General features: G+C 35.3%; 1 protein-coding gene and 1 long non-coding RNA gene across 2 annotated transcripts in view; one reads left to right on the forward strand and one right to left on the reverse strand.

The window, feature by feature from the left end:
• Window positions 1-14,705, forward strand: part of LOC140344014 (uncharacterized) — a 144,106-nt gene extending 129,401 nt beyond the window's left edge. Inside the window, exon 3 of the long non-coding RNA XR_011923451.1 lies at window positions 14,510-14,705. This is a non-coding gene — a long non-coding RNA (uncharacterized lncRNA). The remainder of the gene's footprint in view (window positions 1-14,509) is intronic.
• The window catches only part of LMX1B (LIM homeobox transcription factor 1 beta), a 120,997-nt gene continuing 113,824 nt past the window's right edge, over window positions 13,336-20,508 (reverse strand). The window contains exons 6-8 of the mRNA XM_072430912.1: window positions 20,379-20,445; window positions 17,537-17,698; window positions 13,336-14,688 (exon numbers count right to left, since the gene is read on the reverse strand). Of these exons, the coding sequence (XP_072287013.1) occupies window positions 14,531-14,688; window positions 17,537-17,698; window positions 20,379-20,445 (387 nt within the window). The 3' untranslated portion in view covers window positions 13,336-14,530. The remainder of the gene's footprint in view (window positions 14,689-17,536; window positions 17,699-20,378; window positions 20,446-20,508) is intronic.

A 20,508-nucleotide genomic window follows, 5' to 3' on the forward strand; every position in this document is an offset into this window, starting at 1 on the left:
GGCGGTTCCATATTCAACAATGCAAGAATGACACGTTTTGTTTCTTTAAATGTTCGAGGTCTCAATAGCCCATTCAAAAGAAACCTATTATCCAAAGAGTTGCAAAGCTTGAAAGCAGATGTCATTTTCCTTCAAGAAACTCATTTACATAGTCTCCAGTTACCTAATTGGAAATTGAAGTGTTTCCCTCATACTTATATGGCGAAACTGCCTAAGAAGAAATGTGGAGTATTAACGGCAATCAGAGACTCTGTTCCATATCAATATCTCAATCATATTGTTGGAGAAGATGGTAGATATCTTATTCTAATTTTCAAAATTAAGGAAGAAATTTTTACATTGGTGAATGTGTACGCTCCTAATTACAATCAACACTCTTATTTGAGGAAGCTCTTTAAAGTAATAACCAAGGTTAAACAAGGAGTACTGCTTGTAGGAGGTGATTTCAACGCGACCCCTTACTCTCTTTTGGACTCGAAAGCTAAATCCAAACGCAAATCTCAAGATCTGCGCAACCCTCTTATAGAATATGAACTGTTCGATATTTGGAGATGTCAACATGGAGAAGAGCGGGATTATACATATTTCTCGCAAGTCCACAGTTCGTACGCTCGTATTGACTTTTTTTTGACAGATTTATCTTCCCTCATCAATATTTCTTCCATTGAACCCATAACATGGTCAGACCATGCACCAGTGACGATTGTATGGGGAGGTCGACCTTCTAGATCTACTCAACTATGGCGCCTGAAAACTTTTTTGTTAACACATCCGGCATATCGTGATGATTTTCTGAAAGCGCAGGACCTATATTTTTCCCTAAATGACACGGCAGATGTTAATATTTTTGATGTCTGGAATGCACATAAGGCTTATATGCGAGGTATGTTTATTAAAGCTAGTACACACGAACACAGGAGTAGGAAGGCGCAGATTAACAATTTGCTACAGTCTTTTAGAGACTTAGAGACTCTTAATAAACAGTCTCCTTCTTCACAACTAATGGCTGCTCTCTCTAAAGTTAGACTCCAACTTAGATCCCTTTTGCTTTTTAAATACGACTCCTATATTAAGAAATTGAAGGCTACCCAATACTCTTTAGGCAATAAGCCGGGAGCATATTTGGCTAGGAGAATTAGACTTAGAAGAACTAAATCTAACATTTTTTCCATCCTAGACCCTGCTACTAATAAGTACTCTTATAGTCCCCAGGGAATAGCGGAAGCTTTTTGTAACTACTACAAAAGTCTTTATAATTTAAAAGATAATAGTAACACGTTCCAACCGACTGTTGTATCCATATCTCATTTTTTAAAGTCCATTTCTTTACCTTACAATTAATGCAGCACAACTACAACACCTCTCTGCTCCTTTTACAATAGCTGAAATAGGAAAGACTATTAGCCCTTTGCCAAACAATAAAACTCCGGGAATAGATGGATTCCCGAATGAATATTATAAGGTTTTTAAGGAGCAACTTTCTCCATATTTAGTACGGGTATTTCAAGCAGCAGCTGAAGGTGGAGTGTTCCCTAAGGAAATGCTTCAAGCAGTGATTGTTACCATCCCCAAAGAAGGGAAAGATCACTCGAGCCCCACACAATATAGACCAATCTCACTTCTTAACTCAGATGTTAAGATTTATGCAAAAGCCTTGGCGTCTCGGCTAGCCTTGGTTATCCCAGATCTGGTCCATCCTGATCAAGTAGAATTTGTAAAGAATAGGCAAGCCCCTGATGGTACTAGGCGCTTAATCAACATCCTGAGATTCGCTGAACTACATAAATGCCCTTCTCTGTTGTTTTCTTTAGATGCTGAGAAAGCATTTTACAGAGTGCATTGGGGCTATTTGTCTGCGGTGTTGGATAAATTTGGAATATCAGGTTGGATCAGATCGGCTATTTTGTCTTTGTACTCAACACCCAGCGCTAGAGTTTTTACGTCTGGGGTTCTTTCATCTAGTTTTGACATTTCCAATGGCACACGACAAGGGTGTCCGCTTTCACCTCTCATTTTTATTTTATTAGCTGAACCCCTAGCTGAAAAAATAAGGATGGAATCGAGGATCCATGGTATATCAATAGCGGGTAGAAAACATAAAATTAGTTTTTTTGCAGATGATATTATGTTAATATTGACTCAACCGTTGATATCTCTGAAGATAGTCTTAGATGTTCTTGACCAATACAATAAAGCTTCTTACTATAAGCTTAACACGTCCAAATCACATATTTTGCCGCTGAACATACCCTCGAGTACTGTGAAACAATGGAGTACTGGTTCTCCGTTTTTATGGGAAACATCCTATATTTCCTTTTTGGGTATAACCATACCAACACGTACCTCATCCCTTTACGATTATAATTATAAGAAGCTCCTGATATCTATGCAGGTAGAGTTGGTGTCTCTTCAAAAGCAGGAATTTTCTATAGCTGGAAGGATAGCGGCATTTAAGATGTTTATATTACCAAAATTTTTATATATATTTCGGACAATATGTATTCCAGTCCCGGTTACCTTTTTCACCCAAACACAAAAATATCTCTCTAAGTATGTTTGGCTTAATAAGAAAGCTCGCTGTAAATACTCTACTATGATTAAGGAAAGGAGATTTGGTGGATTAGGATTACCTAGTATTCGATGTTATTACATGGCTGCCCTTATGGCCCAAATTAAACACTGGTGGAACAAAGATACTAGTAAGATTTGGGTAGAGATGGAATTATCGTTTCTCAAATATTCATGTTTTCAAAGATTATTGTTGGCCATGAAGATGGGATTTGATATGCCTTTTAATGAATACCCAACGATCCAAGCTACTCTTCAAGTCTGGAGTAAGTGTCAGATTTTTGATTCAACTGTGCAATCCACTATGCGTATTACTCCAGATTTGAGGATTTTAGAGGTGTTTATTCCCCAGTTAAATTTGGCTTCCTGGTATACATATGGAATTACTAAACTTAAAGATCTTTTTTTTTTCAAAAAATTTAAAACCTTTCAATCCTTGCAAAAGATTTATACTTTACCACTTACAGAAATCTTTACTTATATGAAAATTAGACATTGCTTGCTGACTTTAGATCTATCAGACAGACTCCCTATTGAGAGTTCTATATTTTTTTACTTTAATAATTTGGCTTCGGGCACTAAAGGAATTTCCAAATTTTATCGACTGATTAGTTCCAATTTGGGATTTTGCAAATTTTCAACAATGCGAAAGTGGGAAATAGATTTGAATATTACGATTCCTGATAACTTGTGGCTGGGTACATTAAATGCAACATATCAAGTTACTAAATGTGCGGATCATTGGGGTATGTAAAAGTGATAAATCATTGGTACTTAACACCAGTTAAGATGGCGCATTTCTCAAGATCAGGGTCAAATTTATGCTGGAGAGAATGTGGCGGTATTGGTTCATTATACCATATTTTATGGGGGTGTATCTCGCTTAGATCTTTTTGGAATCAAGTTTTTATCCTGATATCGGAGATCTCAAATACCCATATCCAACCTGAGGCTAAGCTGGCGATTTTACATCTGGGAATAGAAGGTGTTCCTATACGAGCTAGAGCGGTTGTTATTCATGCGCTTTTAAGTGCTAAAATGTCTATATTACGCAAGTGGAAAAGTCTACAGATACCAATGGTGTCTGAGGTTGTTAAAGATATTAATGATCATTGTTCTTATGAGCGAATTTTTGCTTTGTCCCAAAACCGATTTAAATATTTTATTAAAAACTGGGAAGTTTGGTTTCAACATAGGAAATGTGTCTCTCTTTAAATTATGTCAAGCAGTTTTGCTGTATAAAGATTGCTGTATACAGATGTCGGATACGTTTACATTTAGGTTTACTAATGGCTGGTTTATGTTTATGTTTGTTTTTATGTTTATGTACTTTGTTATTCCAATTTCTTTTTTTTTTCTTTTTTTTTTTCTTTTTGTGTTGAGCTCTATTTCTATTTTCTTTTCTCTTATTTTCTGTTCTCTGTTTGACAGTCACCCATGTGGTGATTTTCTTTCCTTCTCATAAAAAATGGATGTATATCAATGTCTTTCTTTTGTTGTTTTATTTGCTACTGTGATTTGTATTATATATCTGTAATGCGCCTGGGCACACAAACCACTACCGACTCCAGATATCCTTGAATAAGGTTTATTCAGAATGGTACAGCACAGCAAGGGTTAAGTCCAATCAAGCAAGGTACAGAAGGATAAGGCAAAAGCAGGTCAGTAACAATCCGAGGTCAGGGCGGTGGATCCCTCCGCCTGCAGAGACAGACAAGCTGTGAGCAGAAGAGCAGCCTTGGTTATTATGCTGCTTGCTACTGAGGGGTCTCCCTCTGTGGCTGGGAACCCCAGGGACACCGCAGGCTCGCAGGGCGGGTAAGTTCCTTACAATATCCTTCAATAAAGAAAAATTAAAAAAGAAAAAAAAATTACATGGACATAGTCTGTAAATATTATTTCCTCTTTACGGGTTAAAATATTTTGTGTTTGAATTGGTAATTATGGGCAGCACAATGGCTTAGTGGTTAGCACTCTGGTATTTGCAGCACTAGGTTCCAGTACCAGCCAGGACACTGTCTGCATGGAGTTTGCAGGTTCTAACCGGTGTACTCCGGTTTCCTCCCACATCCCAAAAACATGCAGTTAGGTTAATTGGCTTGCCACCAAAAATTTACCTTAGACTGTAATAAAGACACATGACTATGGTATGGACATTAGATTATGACCCCCTTTGAGGGACAGCTAGTGACATGACTATGGACCTTGTACAGTGCTTCATAATATGATGGTGCTATATAAATACTGTGTAATAATAATAATGTCTTATGTCTCCTCTGGCAAGAATTTGTTACACTTTACTTGAGGATATATCACTATCTACTCCACCATCAGTGACCTGAGTGTGAAGCTTGTTTTCTTATGGCATTTTGAGGGCAAAATCATGGTTTTCTACATGTACATCTGTATTTTAAAGTTACATTTTTGCAATTGATTTGCTTTAAAGTTTTAAATAACTTAGATAGAGAATTAAGTTAAGGGTTTCTGACTATTATCATTATTATTGTTAGTATTATAATAATAATATTAATTATTATTATTAATATTATTATTAATAATAATAAAAAACAGTATTTATATACATGTTATGTAGCCCTGTAGAGGTTGCAAATGACAGATACAGATAGCAACTATTTTTTTTTTATTTGCATACTTGTCAATCAGTCTTAGTATTAAAGCGAGTGGGTCAACATAACTACCAGACAAAACAGCATTTTCAAAATTCAGCAATAGCAACTTCTATATTTTTCGTAGGAAAGTTTGTCTTTATAACGAAACTACATACATTCTGTGATGCATTAATTTAACTTCAAATATCTTTATTTTTTTTAGTTTATGCAAACAAAGTAGTATTTTTAATATACTCTGGTGGCTCTAATTACTGCCATTGAAACATTTGGACCTGGAAGATTCCCACAAGACATTGTTTGAGGGAATGTCTGATCGCCTGTTATAAATAAAGCCATTCTATATATTCATATATACAACACTGTGTAAACAAGGTTCCTAACCACTGTTCTGAGACGTTAGCTGTCTAATAACAGCTGAATGTCAAATGTAGATTGCTTCCTATCATTCACACACCCGGCAATTTAAGGTTCGTAAAATTACTGGCTGATCAAAAATAAGTACGTCCCAATCCACCTTTAATTTTTTATAGTGTAGGCAGGAAGCAGTTAAACAAAAAGAAAAAAAAACAGTTTACATAAATGATCTTTTTCATCCTTTTATTAACTTCTGTAAAATGCCTTGCCAAATATTTCCCTAAACATCAATGAACATACCTTACCTAAATTCTGTCTATGGCAATCATACTTCTGTCATCATTTAAATCCATAATCTAGATCGAATTTATTTGAACAGCCCCTTGAGCTGCAGCTTCTTGACTTTAAACTCCATAACGAGGGTTTGGTGATGTGCTGTCCGCCTCACATTACAATTCATCATATTTCCCAGTTAATGAATCTCCTTTAGACTGCAATTCACACAGCTAATTAAGTGTGATGGAAAAGGTTTTGCTTAATTTAGCAGAAAGCTGTCCCTATGACATCTAAAGGGTTAACTCCCTACAAAACAGCAATCATTAGGGGCAGAAAGCAATAAACTGTGGAGTGACCTCTGACCTTTCTTCTCCCTTATGTATAATTGGCATTTATTATTCAGCAGGTGCTGAAATTCTCTTTATTAACCACAGAAGATCCATGTTATTGAGATGATTTCCATCCTCTGTTAAGTTTAAATCTTCCCATTCCTTGCTGACGCTAGTAAGACACTTGAGAAATAAAATCCACAAGGTCATAGGTTACGCCTTAATCCCAAGAGTATTTCCTTAGATAAAAACTTCACTGATCATCGGCTTGTCATATTGATTTGGAGTCCTGAGGAGGATTGTGTGGTTGATTGTGTGGTTCATACACTAATCTCTATAATTTACATGCAGAATTAGTGTCCATTGCACAAATATTTAGCTCTTAATTGTACATTATATTTTTTGAATATAGTGGATTTTAAATTTTTTACCTGGTCCAATAATTATTTATACAGTACATATGAATAAACTTGTAGCACTCCAAAAATTAGTGTTTAAAAAAAAAACATTTCTTATAATACCTAGTGTCCATATAATATTTAAAACAATTTAGTTCCTCACATAACAAATATATGACTTGACACAAAGAATAGAGACTTAGGACTCCATAAAATATACAAAATTGTATAACATCCTATTGTATTTTATTTCCCCTACCTCCCAGATTGTAAGCTCTTTGGGGAAGGGTCCTCCTGTGTCACTGTCTGTGTCTGTCTGTCTTTTGCAACCCCTATTTAATGTACATTGCTGCTTAATATGTTGGCGCTGTAGAAATCCTGTTAATTATTATTATTATTATTATTATTATTAATATTAATAATAAAAATAATAATAATGTGATCACTTGCAGCCAACAGGCAGAACTTTATGTTTCTGAACCACAATTTACCCAGGCAAACATTACAGTTTGGATATGAATAATAATTGTTGAAAATACAGTAAATCTGAAAAGCAGCAGCTTAAATTATAGCTGAATAAATAAATAGAAGTAACCCCCCTTTCTTTTCTGCAAGTATTGCACATATGGACTTTTGATGGCTATCTTACAGACATTTCAGAGCCATAGTTTAGCATAGGCTCAACAGTGGTCCCAACCACTCCCATTCAAAGTATCGGCAGAAGGCTTACACGACAGCCGCACACAAAGGTGTTTATCTGTGGTGCAACTTGCAACTCCCAGGTGCACTGCATCAATTTACTACGTGCCCAGGAGTGGCCAACGTTTTCTACCCCAGGTATGAATTGGCCCTTATTGGATTAGATACTTCCTGTATTAAATGTATATTTGTAAAATTTCATATGCAATAAAAAAATTACATATATAAAAGATAAATATGTATAGTTTTCAATATTAAATAGATACATTTGACCCAAAATTTATTTTAACCTTTAAAAGACCTTTCATTAAAAAAATGACACTTACCTTCACTTCCGAAGAGCCCTTAGTCCCTCCACAATTAGAATCCATTCGGTCCCACGTCATCCTGAAATCCTGCAACCCAGTGTAGAAGACCAGCAGGCACCAACTTTGTCCATCTTCTTCCTGCTTTTGCTTACTTGTGTTCACACTGCCAAGGCTCAAAATTGGGTGACATTTCCTCCTCAGCACTTTTTTTTACATTGCAGGAAAAGCCCTTTTTCTACATATGTCCCACATCGGACATACACTTTAAACATGGCAGTGGTACACAATTCAACAACAAACAGACAGGTCCCTCAATACTAAGCTTTCTCAGTAAAAAGCCTACCCATCTATGACCACTATATCATCAAAGAGTTTGACAACAGACTGTAATAATATAAAAAATTAGTTTTTAGTACTAGGTTACACACGGTCATGAAGCCAGAATCCAGATCTTTTGACAGCACTGCTTTCAGATGCAGGAAACCAGCAACAATTAACTGAACAGCCAGAAGGAAGGGTATATGACATGCAAGCACTAACACAGACACCTAAAGGAGGGAGGATTTAGTTTAAGGAGTAAAAGAGATGGTGCATCACATGACATAGTCTTTAAACTAGTAGAACTGTTAAACTCTACAACTGAGCCTATGTTTAGTGTAAATTATCTTGTATCTCCTCACCTCTGAAGGGAACTAATTTCATATGTTAGATTTAGCTACAACATATACAACTACAACTATGTACAACTATGTACAAAAAAAAAAAAAAAAAAATATATATATATATATATATATATATATATACATATATATATATGAAACTATAGTACAGTACCTATTACTGACTTTGTTATTCACAACCTCATCGCACGCACAGCTCCAAGACTTTTTTAGAGCTGCCCCGACTCTATGAAATGGTCTTACTCATTTTTTTCCTTTTGCTTCTACTTTCTGCTCCTTTAAAAGAACACTCAAAACTCATTTTTTCAAACTTGCCTACCCGTTTTCTTTTGTCTTTTGAAACCGTCACTACTTCCCACCACTACATATCTCCCCTTCCGTTGTGTGTTATTTCCCCCACCTCCCAGATTGTAAGCTCTTCGGGGCACGGTCCTCTCCTCATTCTGTGTCACTGTCTGTCATTTGCAATCTCTATTTATTGTACATCACTGCTTTATATGTTGGCGCTAGATAAATCCTGTTTATTATTATTAATAATAATAACAATAATAATAATATTAGTATAGGTATATATAGTATTGATGTGAAATCGTCCATTGTGGAAATTTAGCTTTGTTTGTATCTGTTTGTCATTTGCAACCCCTATTTAATGTGCAGCAATGTGTAATATATTAGCACTATATAAAACAGTTTTTTTTATATTTTTAGCTATTCATAGGAAATGTTTTACTACCTTTGCTTAACAATTTACCTGTTTGCTCATATTGTGAATGTTATTCAAGTGAAATCACAACAATTTGACTCAGTTACCCACAAGCATTTTTTTCAATTGTTGTGTAAAAACATTGCCTGTTTTCTCAAATTGTGATTGTTGACGAAGTGAAAACTGTAATTATGATATGTTTATTACAAATATACACAAGCATGTTTTGTTGATTAACAAATTGAATATTTTTCTCATGAGTTTCATTATGAGTGTAAATGTGTTGACCTATTTAAATTGCACAAGTTAGTGGAAACCAGCTTCTATAAACAATGTATGGAGTGTGACACAAAGTTACGAAGCTGCCAGTAATTATCAATCAAGCCATTCTTGCATCCTAGGAATGTGTATTTCATAATGTGCCCAGTTCCTGAAACTTACATTGTGTAGCCAATTTCATGCAATGGCAGATTCCTGGAGCAGTGGTTAAGGACAATATATATCATTCTCATAATAGCTAAATTAGTTTGTCTTTTCTTAAACCTATGACAACTACATATAGCATTGAGGTAGGAATTTGTGCTGATAATATAAGATAAGTTTTTTTGTCATGTTTAGCCTCTGTGTAATTCATTACACTGTATGTATAACTAGCCAGGAGAGAATTAGTAAAGCTATAGAATAGTAAAACATTAGACTGATATCACAGGATGGATGGATTGGTGCGGGGAACAATACACATCCTGCAAAGGTAAGTATTAGGTAAAAAAAAATAATAATACAGGTTTTGTATTTATTTGTAGGGCATTGTTATCCCTTTTCAGGGAATGGGTGAGGTGTTCTATGTACCCCTGTACTCATTCGACAGGGCGAAGAGGCAGATATCTGGCGCTAAGCAGATTAGTCAGGCAGGTGGAGGAAAAGCAAATGTCAGGGTTTTGCCAAAAGGGGAGGGGGCTACACATTATTTGCCACGCCCCATTCCTTTTCAGTAAAACCAGATTCCAAATGACCTTTTATGGATCTGAAAGGGGACCCACACCATCTATGCCCCATTTCCTATCCAGGAAGATTATTATTGTATATGTGTGTTGAGAGGGGTGGATGCTGTGTTTTTTGTTTTTGTTTTCCTTTGTTTTTATTTTTTACAAACAAAAATCTTTAAGACTCAGTAAATCTGGCCAACCATCTGTGTCTTGGTGGCTGAAATAATTGAGCCATGCTCTGTGTAATGTGAACTGATTTAGCCTCTATCATTGAAATTACATTACACTTTAATGGGATTCGAGTTCATCTCCCTGAACACAAGGTTGGTGTAACAAACTGTCAATGAACCACACAGAGGCAAATTTAACCAACACTACAAGGAACATAACACATTTACCAGTTAAATTAGATCCCAAAATCTTTAAGAGAAACTGAAAAATAAAAGCAGTAACAATGTAGTCACACGGATTTTTGTTTCAGTGCTGTATAAAGCATGTCTAGTAAACCAGACAGAGAAATTAGATGGACAATTAGATTTATGGTGGTCCTACAATATTTCTGCCTACCTTGATAAATCCATTACAGAACTTTACCAGGTTATCCATAGGAGACAGCCAGAAGTTTTAAAAACTGATGGATGTTCTTGAACTTGAAATCAGTCATTGCACCTGGTATAAATCCAGTTTAATAAAAAGTAGAAAATAGCTTTTCCAGAGTATAAGAGGGAACACTGGCTTTACAGTATTTCTATTGATACTCAAGAAAAGGGCAGACAAAACACTAAGCTAAAAATCACCATAACATCGCACAATTAATCCTGGCCTAAAAACTGCAAAACATGGCTTATAGATCAATTTTACTAATACAGACAGGGATTGCATTGACTATTACCACCAATATCAGCAATGATGCAATTAAAGAAAAGGTTTAGGATAGTAAATATTACTCTCCTATCCATGACATGCCTGATTCTCTAAGGAATTCAGTGTTCAATGAAAAACTCTTTGAGGAATGCAAGGAATTTCTAATATCTGCTGAGTATTGTGCACCTTTAATAAACTTTGTAAGCTATTGCAAGACTAAGGTTAGGAGTTCAGAATGTGGCAGTGACAAGCATCTGTGGCTCCTCCATACCTTTAACCTATGATCCTGTGTTAGATCATGGTGGAAATACCACTGAGCAATTATGCACCTCTGTGTCATCAAAATGTACAAAGAAGTATTCTGCATTAACTTTGTTTCCAAAATAAAAAAATAGAGATTCCAGATATTTTTGTCTAAATGATCAAATCTTTGAAAAGACCAAAGTTCCTTGACCTATTCAGAGTATTCAGGAATGCACACCATAGGCACATAAGAGAAAAAAGAGGTTTTTACATGCCTCATCCATGGCACATAGCCAATTCCCTCCAGCTCTTTGACAAAGGATGCTGATATCTTGCCTCTGTTAGAAATATTTCAAGAGTTTCTAAATTACAGAATTATTACACCATTCTATTGTTGCCCCCTAACCTAATAAACTTGATGTAAGGATTGTTTTTAATCAAATTTGCTTAGATAAGACATGTAGAGCTTGTAGTATCAATTCTTTAAAGACCAATGTGTTCAAAATAGAGTACCAATATACAAACTTTGCTTCCTCAAACCATCTGTCATGACCATTTCTAGTGTAGATGTGGTTTTATCAAGCTATTCTGTGTTCATCCTAAGGACCATTTTTAGAGCTATTAATGTAACACTCATTGTTACACACAAGATAACTTTATAAAAAAAACTACGTCTGCACTAGAAATAGTCATGACAGTTGGTTTAAGGAAGCAAAGTTTTGGACCACAGCACAACTGAAGAAGGAGAGTTTAGTAGCACCAGTGTCTTTTCCCATCCCATGAAGTACCCTTCCAAACAATCATGACCAAAATTGTCTTCAGTAAAATAAAATCTGTAATAACCCAAACATAAAAATATTCACAGACATACAGAAAATATTTGTGTTTTATGCAGGATATAATAATGTGGTATTTAACACTACACCCAAGGGGCTCAATTATTTTTAACTTGCTATTTGATATTGCTATTGTTAAAAATGGATACTATGGAGAAAAAAAAATGAACTAATAGGTGAGGAGCCCAGTGATGTGCCCTGTAAAAAGAAAAATGTCATGTGACTAAATCATGGTATTTTCTCTGCTGCTTTAGGCAATGAGAACTCCAAAGAACACTGACTGCCCCTGCAAAATATCTGCCGTCCATTAAAAAATAGCACTTCATGTATATGATTTTCTTTTTTTAAAAACATCAAACACCTATTCATTGCGGGGTAGGGGGGGAATAAAAGCCTTTATTAACATCTCAAGGGCTTTGTAGTAGAGTAGCAGTGTGAACAATGGTTGTGTAAATATCATATGGTAAAAATATTACGCAATATAACTTGCCTTGATAAGTACATATATGCTGTTGCTTTCTGTCCCTCCCTGACTACTTGCAGTGCCGCAAGGCAAAATGATTCAGTGAAATTTTATGTATCTTGATGGTATTGGCCAGACAGCATTCTTGACCAATGACAGACTGTAAGACACTACATATCACTACATATTGCAGCTGCATTTTTAAAAATGTGTAAAATTCACACAATATTAAGAAGTAATTTTGCAGTGTCCTGCAGACAATGAAGAAGGTACCCACTGTATGCTACAAATAGCCAGCCTGTCAGTCTGCAAAATAGTACTTTTGCCACCAACGCAAGGACTGTAAAAATAGGAAAACTGAAGCAAAATACTTTATAGAGCTCTATAAAAACTTTAGTTAATCAATTTTATGCCCCATTTGCAAATAAATCTAACCCAAATCTGCACCATAAATTACTCTAGTAATTTGAATGTTTTAGCTACCGACAACTAGTCAATAGTTTTGGAATCCTGTTATCAGTAAACAGACCTAAGAAGCCATTACATTTTGTCATCATACAAGGCTGATTTCAAGGTCTTACCTATAGATTAGATTTTTTTTTTTTCACATTGATATTTTAGAAATAAAAGATAACAGTCTTACCATTCAGCTAGTAAAGCTGCGTACACACGGCAAATTTTTCTCGCCCGATAATCGGTATCGGCCAATTATTGGGCGAAAATCTGCCGTGTGTACAGTCGGTCGTCGTCCATCGTCCGACGACCGTCCTGGCGGATCCATGGACGATGGACGACGACCGATCCTAATGAAAGGGAAGGGGAGAGCGCGCAGCAGGGTGCCGCTCCGTCGCTCTCCCCCTCCCCTCTCCATAGAGCATGAACGGTGCTGTATGTACAGCATCGTTCATGCATCGTGCAGTCTTTTCTCGTTGGAAAGGATCGTGAAAGATCCTTTCCAACGAGAAAAATTGCAGGTGTGTACGCAGCTTAAGTTTAGCTCTAACCAGTTCAGAACAAGACATTTTTACCTTTTGGATTTTAAAGAGTCTACCAACCTAATGAGGTTTTCCTGGCAACATTGCCTTTTGGACAAAAAAAGCAGTCTTACAATATAGAGGACCTTGCCCTTACCTGCACAAAAACCAAAATAAATATGTAGATGAGGTCATTGTTTTTTGTTTGTCTTTTTTTGATGATTCATGGTGACCAAGAACTAGACTGAAAGCAGTGCTAATGTGCGGCTGTTATGTAGATGAGACAATTGGGTTTTCTTTTTACAATTTTTGATAATTTATGATGACCAAAAACAGTAAAAACAATAAGCACATGGATGGTAGAAAAAGCCCACAAATTTTATACTCTGAGCAAAGTTTTGGTAACCTGGTGTCAATTCGGTATACATTACTTTTTATTACTGCATCTGTGCATATTCTTTCCAACATCAAGACAGCAAATGCAGTTAGCTACCTGGTAAATTAGTGTGTTAAACAGTTCTAAAAAAAGAAACTAATATTTTGACCAATAGGAACTCATTATTACTGTTGTATGTTTTATTAAATTATTTTTTTTTTCTTTTACCTGTTTTAAAACTTTAAAGCACCTTAAAAGAACATAAGACCATTAATTTAAAAAATGGAATTCTCTCCAGAAAAAACATGCAGTCCTTCCTGTATTGGCAATTACCTAGAGAAGCCGCTGCCTTCTTGTATTATATAATGACTAAGATCTACTCTTCTTGATTATGGAGAAAATCAAACCAAAAATATAGAAAGAACAAAAAATAGTTTAAAACATCACATTTACAATAATTTCTCACAGTTCAAATTTGTTAATTCCACATCACAGTGACACTCATGCAGTTTTAGAGGAAATGGGGAAAACCTTAAATCAGTGGCTAAATTTTTGCAGTATTCTAGGAGGGGGAATTCTATTTTTTTACACACTTCTATACAAATACTGTATTCTTCATTTTTACAAGAAGGAGCATATTTTGAAATGGAAAAAAAAAAGTTTCTCATGCTTTTTCCCAAACTTTTCCAGGGCCTGGAAGGTGCAGTCAGGTTGTGGCTTGTGTAACGTTTTGTCTTGCTCATTGCTCAGCTTTGGGAAGGAAAACTGCACAAATATGGCTGTAAATAGTCTCCAAGGGTTCATGTTTTTATTTTTTGGTAGGGAGGAAGTTGAAGGTGGTCCTCATGAAGCAAAATAGGAACTCTGCATGGAGTACAGTCGGTCAATCGGATTTCCCACACGGGCCTGCATGGAGTTGACTTCTGAAGAAGCAAGGAAGCAGTCACTGAGGCTGGTTAACGAGGTATCACTGTCAATATCATGGAAGATGGTGTCATTCCCTGTAAAAAGATACACATCACTGTTACTTGAATGCAAGAATACTATACAAATAAACCTTTTCTTTTCGGTTATTTTGGGATTGATTTTTATTGTTTAGCAATGCAAATTACCACTCTGAAAGGATAATTCACTTAGCTTGGCGAATAAGATAAAACTCTACAGACTCTAATCATGGCAAGGAAAAAAAAAATTTTGTTTTACATATTCATGCTGTATTGTTTTTTTACTGGCTTTATTCAAACCAGGTGATCCTGTCAGTAAACCCACTTCCTGTCCAAATGAAATTATGGAGGAGCAGTATTGTCACCCTAGGTTCTTCTGATACAAGATATCAGCTCAGCAAGGAAGCAAGAATAATCCTTTTTAAAGGATTAACAGGAAAACTAAGAAGGCCATGTGAGTGTGAGCGGTCATTTATGAACACTTTAAATCTCTGTAAATCCTCTCTGAGAGACTTTGTAAAATCACTTTATTGTTTGGGCCTGATTTATTAAAACCCTCCAAGACTGGAGAAAATAGACTATCATAGACTATAATTGGAGAAACTGATGAATCCAACAAACCTGTAATGAATCTGGTCCAAGATTAAAAACACTTGCCAACTAATAGCAAATCCAAATCTTTAGGAAATCCTTTCCAAGTTAACTGGTACAAACAAGATTACCCATGATAGTCACCATGATCTTCTCTTCTTGCACAATTTTAATAAATTCGGCCCTTTGACTCAATCAATGTCTTTTTATAAGACTTAACATCTAAGATTTCCTACATATATGTATGAGCTTTGCCCATTCCTCTTGTGGAGTCTCTGTTACATTTTACACAGAATGGAGCATACATAACAAATCCAACAGAAAGAATTCTTTGAAATCAGAATGGCACATGGTAAAACCCTGGGAACCCAATGCTCGGATTCATAAAAGATTTAAACATCCAGTATATTATTCCACAGGTCTACATGTACACACAAGCGAAATACCCCTGTTTGACAAACTTAAAGTATTTTAGGTGAGACTAGGGTTTCTGTACTAAGAAGTATAAGCTTTTCACTCAACAAAGTGAATTGTTATCTCGCAAAGAATATTTTACTTAGCTACTAACTTCAACCACCCATTGATATGCATTTCCTTACACTTAATTGAAAATTTTCACCATATTCACTAGGCTAAGTGAAATATCATTTGAAAAGTAATAATCCACTATTATCTATAAAAACTACTTTACTATATAGTCCAGCCATACAATAGGGTGATGTCTCCTAATTATGCCCCTGCATTGTTACATCGCCATATGGTCTCCAGGTGAGCTGGCCATGCTGACACACATTGAGCAGATGTAGTCCTCCCTTGACACCATGGGGAAGCCATCATAATGTAACAATGGTGCCAAAGCAAATGCATATAGATAGGAAAGGACTAACAGAAAACCACAGAGATCAACAGCAATGAGGTGAAAAAATAATTAAAATGGCAAAAATAGTATAATAAGGAAAATACAATATAAATAGTAATAGGATCTTTAAATATCATGGGTACATTCAAACCAGTGAATACTGTAAAATTATTTACCACGGCTGCTATGGACTACACCTGCAATTTTTCTCTTCCATGGGTAACTGTATAATGCTGTTGAATCTGTAGCTGACTTGTGGCATAGCTGGCCAATATGTTATTTATTAAACTGTATCACAGGCTAAAAAAAACTTTAGAGTACACCTGATGGCCTAGGTGATTTGGGTGATTTTCCATTTCTAACTGAGCAGATTGACACTTTGGAAAGCACATGGTTAAGTTTGTGTTATACAAAAAACCCAATCAATTTTAACCATATCATATTAACCTTTACTAAAAATAGGAGACATAACTGGCGTTTTGCGAATGTCAATTTATCACCATTGTGTGTGCATTCAAAGCATTTATTATTAAGCCTTCCAGCATCCTCTATGTCCGTGGCAGCACTTCTAGCTCCATCCTGTTTGTGTAGTAAACACTTCCACTGCTTCCTGTGCATACCAATCATCTTTTTCTTTACCTTTCCTCTATGATGTTTTTAACTTTTGGACAGTCTAGACACACGTGAGAGGATGACTATTGACAAAAATCTTTGGCATTATATACCACTGTAAATTCTTAAAAGACTGTTCTAAGTAAGAAGAGCAAAGTGCCTTTACATTGGCACATACAAGATTTAAACTAGGTTAGAATAGTTTTTTTTCCTTTTTCCCAGTTCTGGAAATAAAAAAATATAATAAAGGATTAAAGGTATAGTAGGAACTGTGGAGAGGTCATTAATTTTGGAGCAACAAAAGAAACATGTTTGATATTTTCAGTAAAAAAAGGCAAAGATAAAAATTTGCATTTGTATCCCTTTTAGCACAGAAACTCATTGGTGATGATTTACTGAAAGAGTAGAAAGTTTATTTCAGCCAGAGAACTACTGCCCAACACATATACACAAGTATGGAATTTAAAAAAATATTAAACAGAATGATTAGTTGAACTGTAGGAACATTCTACTACAGTAAATCAACCCCGCAGATGTCAGTCCACTTAGTAAATGTTATTACTACCCACTTAAGATAATATTAGGATTTAATGCCTTTTCCTAATGTTTTTAATTATTTTTAAATAAACAATACATAAAAAATTAAAAATGACCCCATTGTTTTAGAACACATCAATATAAATTGACTAATCCCTTCCCGTTTTGTAATTATTACAGCATATTTAGTGTGCATTTATACTAAATATGTTGATCACAGATTTCTAAAAGGCATGAAATATCACACCACAATATGTTCTGACTGGGTTGTACTTAGTGTTACTGTACAGGGTGTGTGCAGCTTACCATAAGGATTCATGTGGTCACCTGGCATTTGAGGAGGTGTGAGTCCTTGCTGGAAGGGATCTGTGCTGTAGTTGTTCTGATCCATCGAGACGATCTGTTGCTGAGGGGGGGCCAGAGGGGCGTATGAGGTCATCATCCCTTCCATGCGGCTGGACATGACCTCTGACGGGTGACAAGGAGCCACATTAATGCACTCAGTCCTGCAAAGTTTCTCATCTGTCTATCATTTCTCTGCTAGCTCATTTCAAAACTTAATCTCAATTTATGGAATTTCTGTTACATTGACTATTTATGATTCTTCATATAAATAACTAAATCATTTAAAATATGATTGTATTTTTCCTTTAGTAAGGCAAGACTGTAAAATAATCAGATAGGTGCATGGATTCATTACACTTTTTATCAATCTACTTATTCTAAACAAGATTTGCTGCCAATTCTGGAGTCCTGAAGAAACTGATTTGCCTATTACATAGTTAGGGTTGACATAAGTCCATCAAGTTCCACCACTAGGCAAACAAACATTAAAAACCACCACATCCTAGATAAAACCATATATACTCTGTCAAAAGTAGTGGTACCATGGAATGCGTTTGGTTCTAGTTCTTTAGAATGTGACTCAAATAAATGTATTGAGACTGATGCAGAGGGCATTTAGTTTTAACACCACCTTCTATAGACAGAATTGTGTTCACATTTTCTTTATCAAGAAATGTTCACTTCAATAGGATATATATGCCAAAGAGAATGAATTATAACAATATTATAATAATTTGACACATAAGTTATTATTTCACTGCCCTGCTTTACACTATCAAACATGCTACAAATTATGGGGTTGATTTTTGATCTTTGACAGGATGGAAATAGAAACTACTGTTACAGGCTTAGAGGTTTAGGATATGTAGATAGAATTGCGAAACTGTGAGATATATTTGATTCACAATTTAAAAGACAATTTTAGAAACAGCCTCTAAGCTAGATTCATTACTACAATACTAGTTATTAAAGGAGAATTTTGAACAGCAGCGTAGTGTGACACAAATTTGTTTTCAATGAAAGGTTAGTAGGCCAGGTAGGATTTCTATATAGCTTTGGATTTTGAAGCGAGCCCAGTTTGAAGATTTAGTAGGATTTAAGTAAGAATTCAGGCAGTACAAAAGGTTTCTGTGAGGTTTAAAGTTTGGACTGATAAAGCTTGTGAAACATTTTTATTTTAGGCAAAGCTTGAATTATGTTTTTGTTAATTTTAAGAAGCTTGACATGTTGAAGAGATTTTAAAGATTTTACCATAGTTTTGGTTATGTCAAAGGTTAAGGACATGCCTTGCTACAATACAGCACACAAACCAGGCAGGGGAAATATTAGATTTCTATAGACTTAATAAAATTTGCAAAGCTGTAATTTAAAGGACCCTTCTGTAAAAAAATACTGTTAAAATCGCTGTTACCTAAAAACAAAGACAGTAAATTATCAGTAATGTTTCCCACCATTTGTGCACTGATGAATGCAGCTTCAATCACTGTAAGCACCCCCCCCCCCCCTTAGGTTCACTGGGAAATAAGCCCTTTTGGAAGTGTCAATGTTCTTTGGGTCCTCAGTTGCTTCTGGTTCCTCCCTCTGATCTCTCTTTGAAAGAGATAAGAAAGAGAAACCAGTTGGTGTGGTGGGAGCCAGAAATAGATTTTCTGGAAGTATCTTTATCCCAACGATATTCAGGAACCAGTTCTAATGATTGTAGTGATGTTTCACAGTACAGCAACTAGCAAAGTTTAGGTTAACTAGCTTCTTGTACAGATTTTTACGATATAGTTGTCGTAAGTACTGTTATACAGCTAAAGAGATTTATGTACAATTTTGGAGGTACTTAATGATAACCTGTATTGACTTTTATGAACATTTTATATTTCTATAAGAATTATAGAATTATATACAGAATTGAAAGTGCAGCTTTCTCTGTTTACTGATTGTGGAAATAATCAAAGCTTTTAACAGGATTTAATGTTTTTTTTTTTTTTTATCAGGTTAGACAAGACTCACTCACTTTCAGTGGAAAAACACACAGTTGGTCACTCCTGGACACAGCAAATAAAATTTCTTAAATTTCTTAAACAGACCACTAACAATGTGTGAGAGCAAGCATCTTGACACAAGGTGGATGTGTCCTTCATGCTGCTCATGGTTAGTGGGCTTTGACATGTCATACCCAGAAGTATTTGCTTTATTACTAGTCAACTTCAGCTTTTAATTTAACTTCTAATGGACGAACCTGTTTACAGAAGGCATATTCTCCAAGTTAATAAAGATTCGGCACTGACTTAATATTAGGTTGTCATGCATACACATCCAAGTCTTTAAATTTGAGTTTGTGAGATTTTATGTCATCCCAATGTTCTATCACCAACATTTTCTAGGATCATACTAAGAACTGCACAATAAAATCATTGTTACCAGGCCATGGAGTTAGTAAGTACAGTATGTGTATGAACATGTCATTAGAAGAGATCATGTTTTTAGCAATGAGAAGTGGGTTAAATATAAAGTGCTTTGGGTTTTGACAATATACAGGTATACAAAAAAGAACTGGGACAGAAGTATCATGAAAACTATATTTCTTTGTTTCAATATTTTCTTATGTAATGTAGAACATGTCTTTATTATCATGACCAAAAGGGTCACTGGACCCTAGGGAGTTGAAGAACTTCCTTGTACAAATGTTACATGTAGAAGGAAGTTATATTTTAAATAGACCAGCAACATAATGGGAAATTAAATGGTTATAAAAATGTAAAGATTTAATTACTGATAATATTAAATTTGATATTAGTAACAGTTTAGCTACCTTGACCGAGTCTTTGAGAATTTTGCTGTTCTTGTTGTTGTTGATGCCTCCGTGCTAATTTCTTCATCTATTGAATAAAACAGAAGACAGTTAAAGGGTTTTTTAACTTTTTTAAATTGGTTAGATCATG

Source organism: Pyxicephalus adspersus, chromosome Z, assembly GCF_032062135.1.
Source record: "Pyxicephalus adspersus chromosome Z, UCB_Pads_2.0, whole genome shotgun sequence".
Lineage (NCBI taxonomy): Eukaryota > Metazoa > Chordata > Amphibia > Anura > Pyxicephalidae > Pyxicephalus > Pyxicephalus adspersus.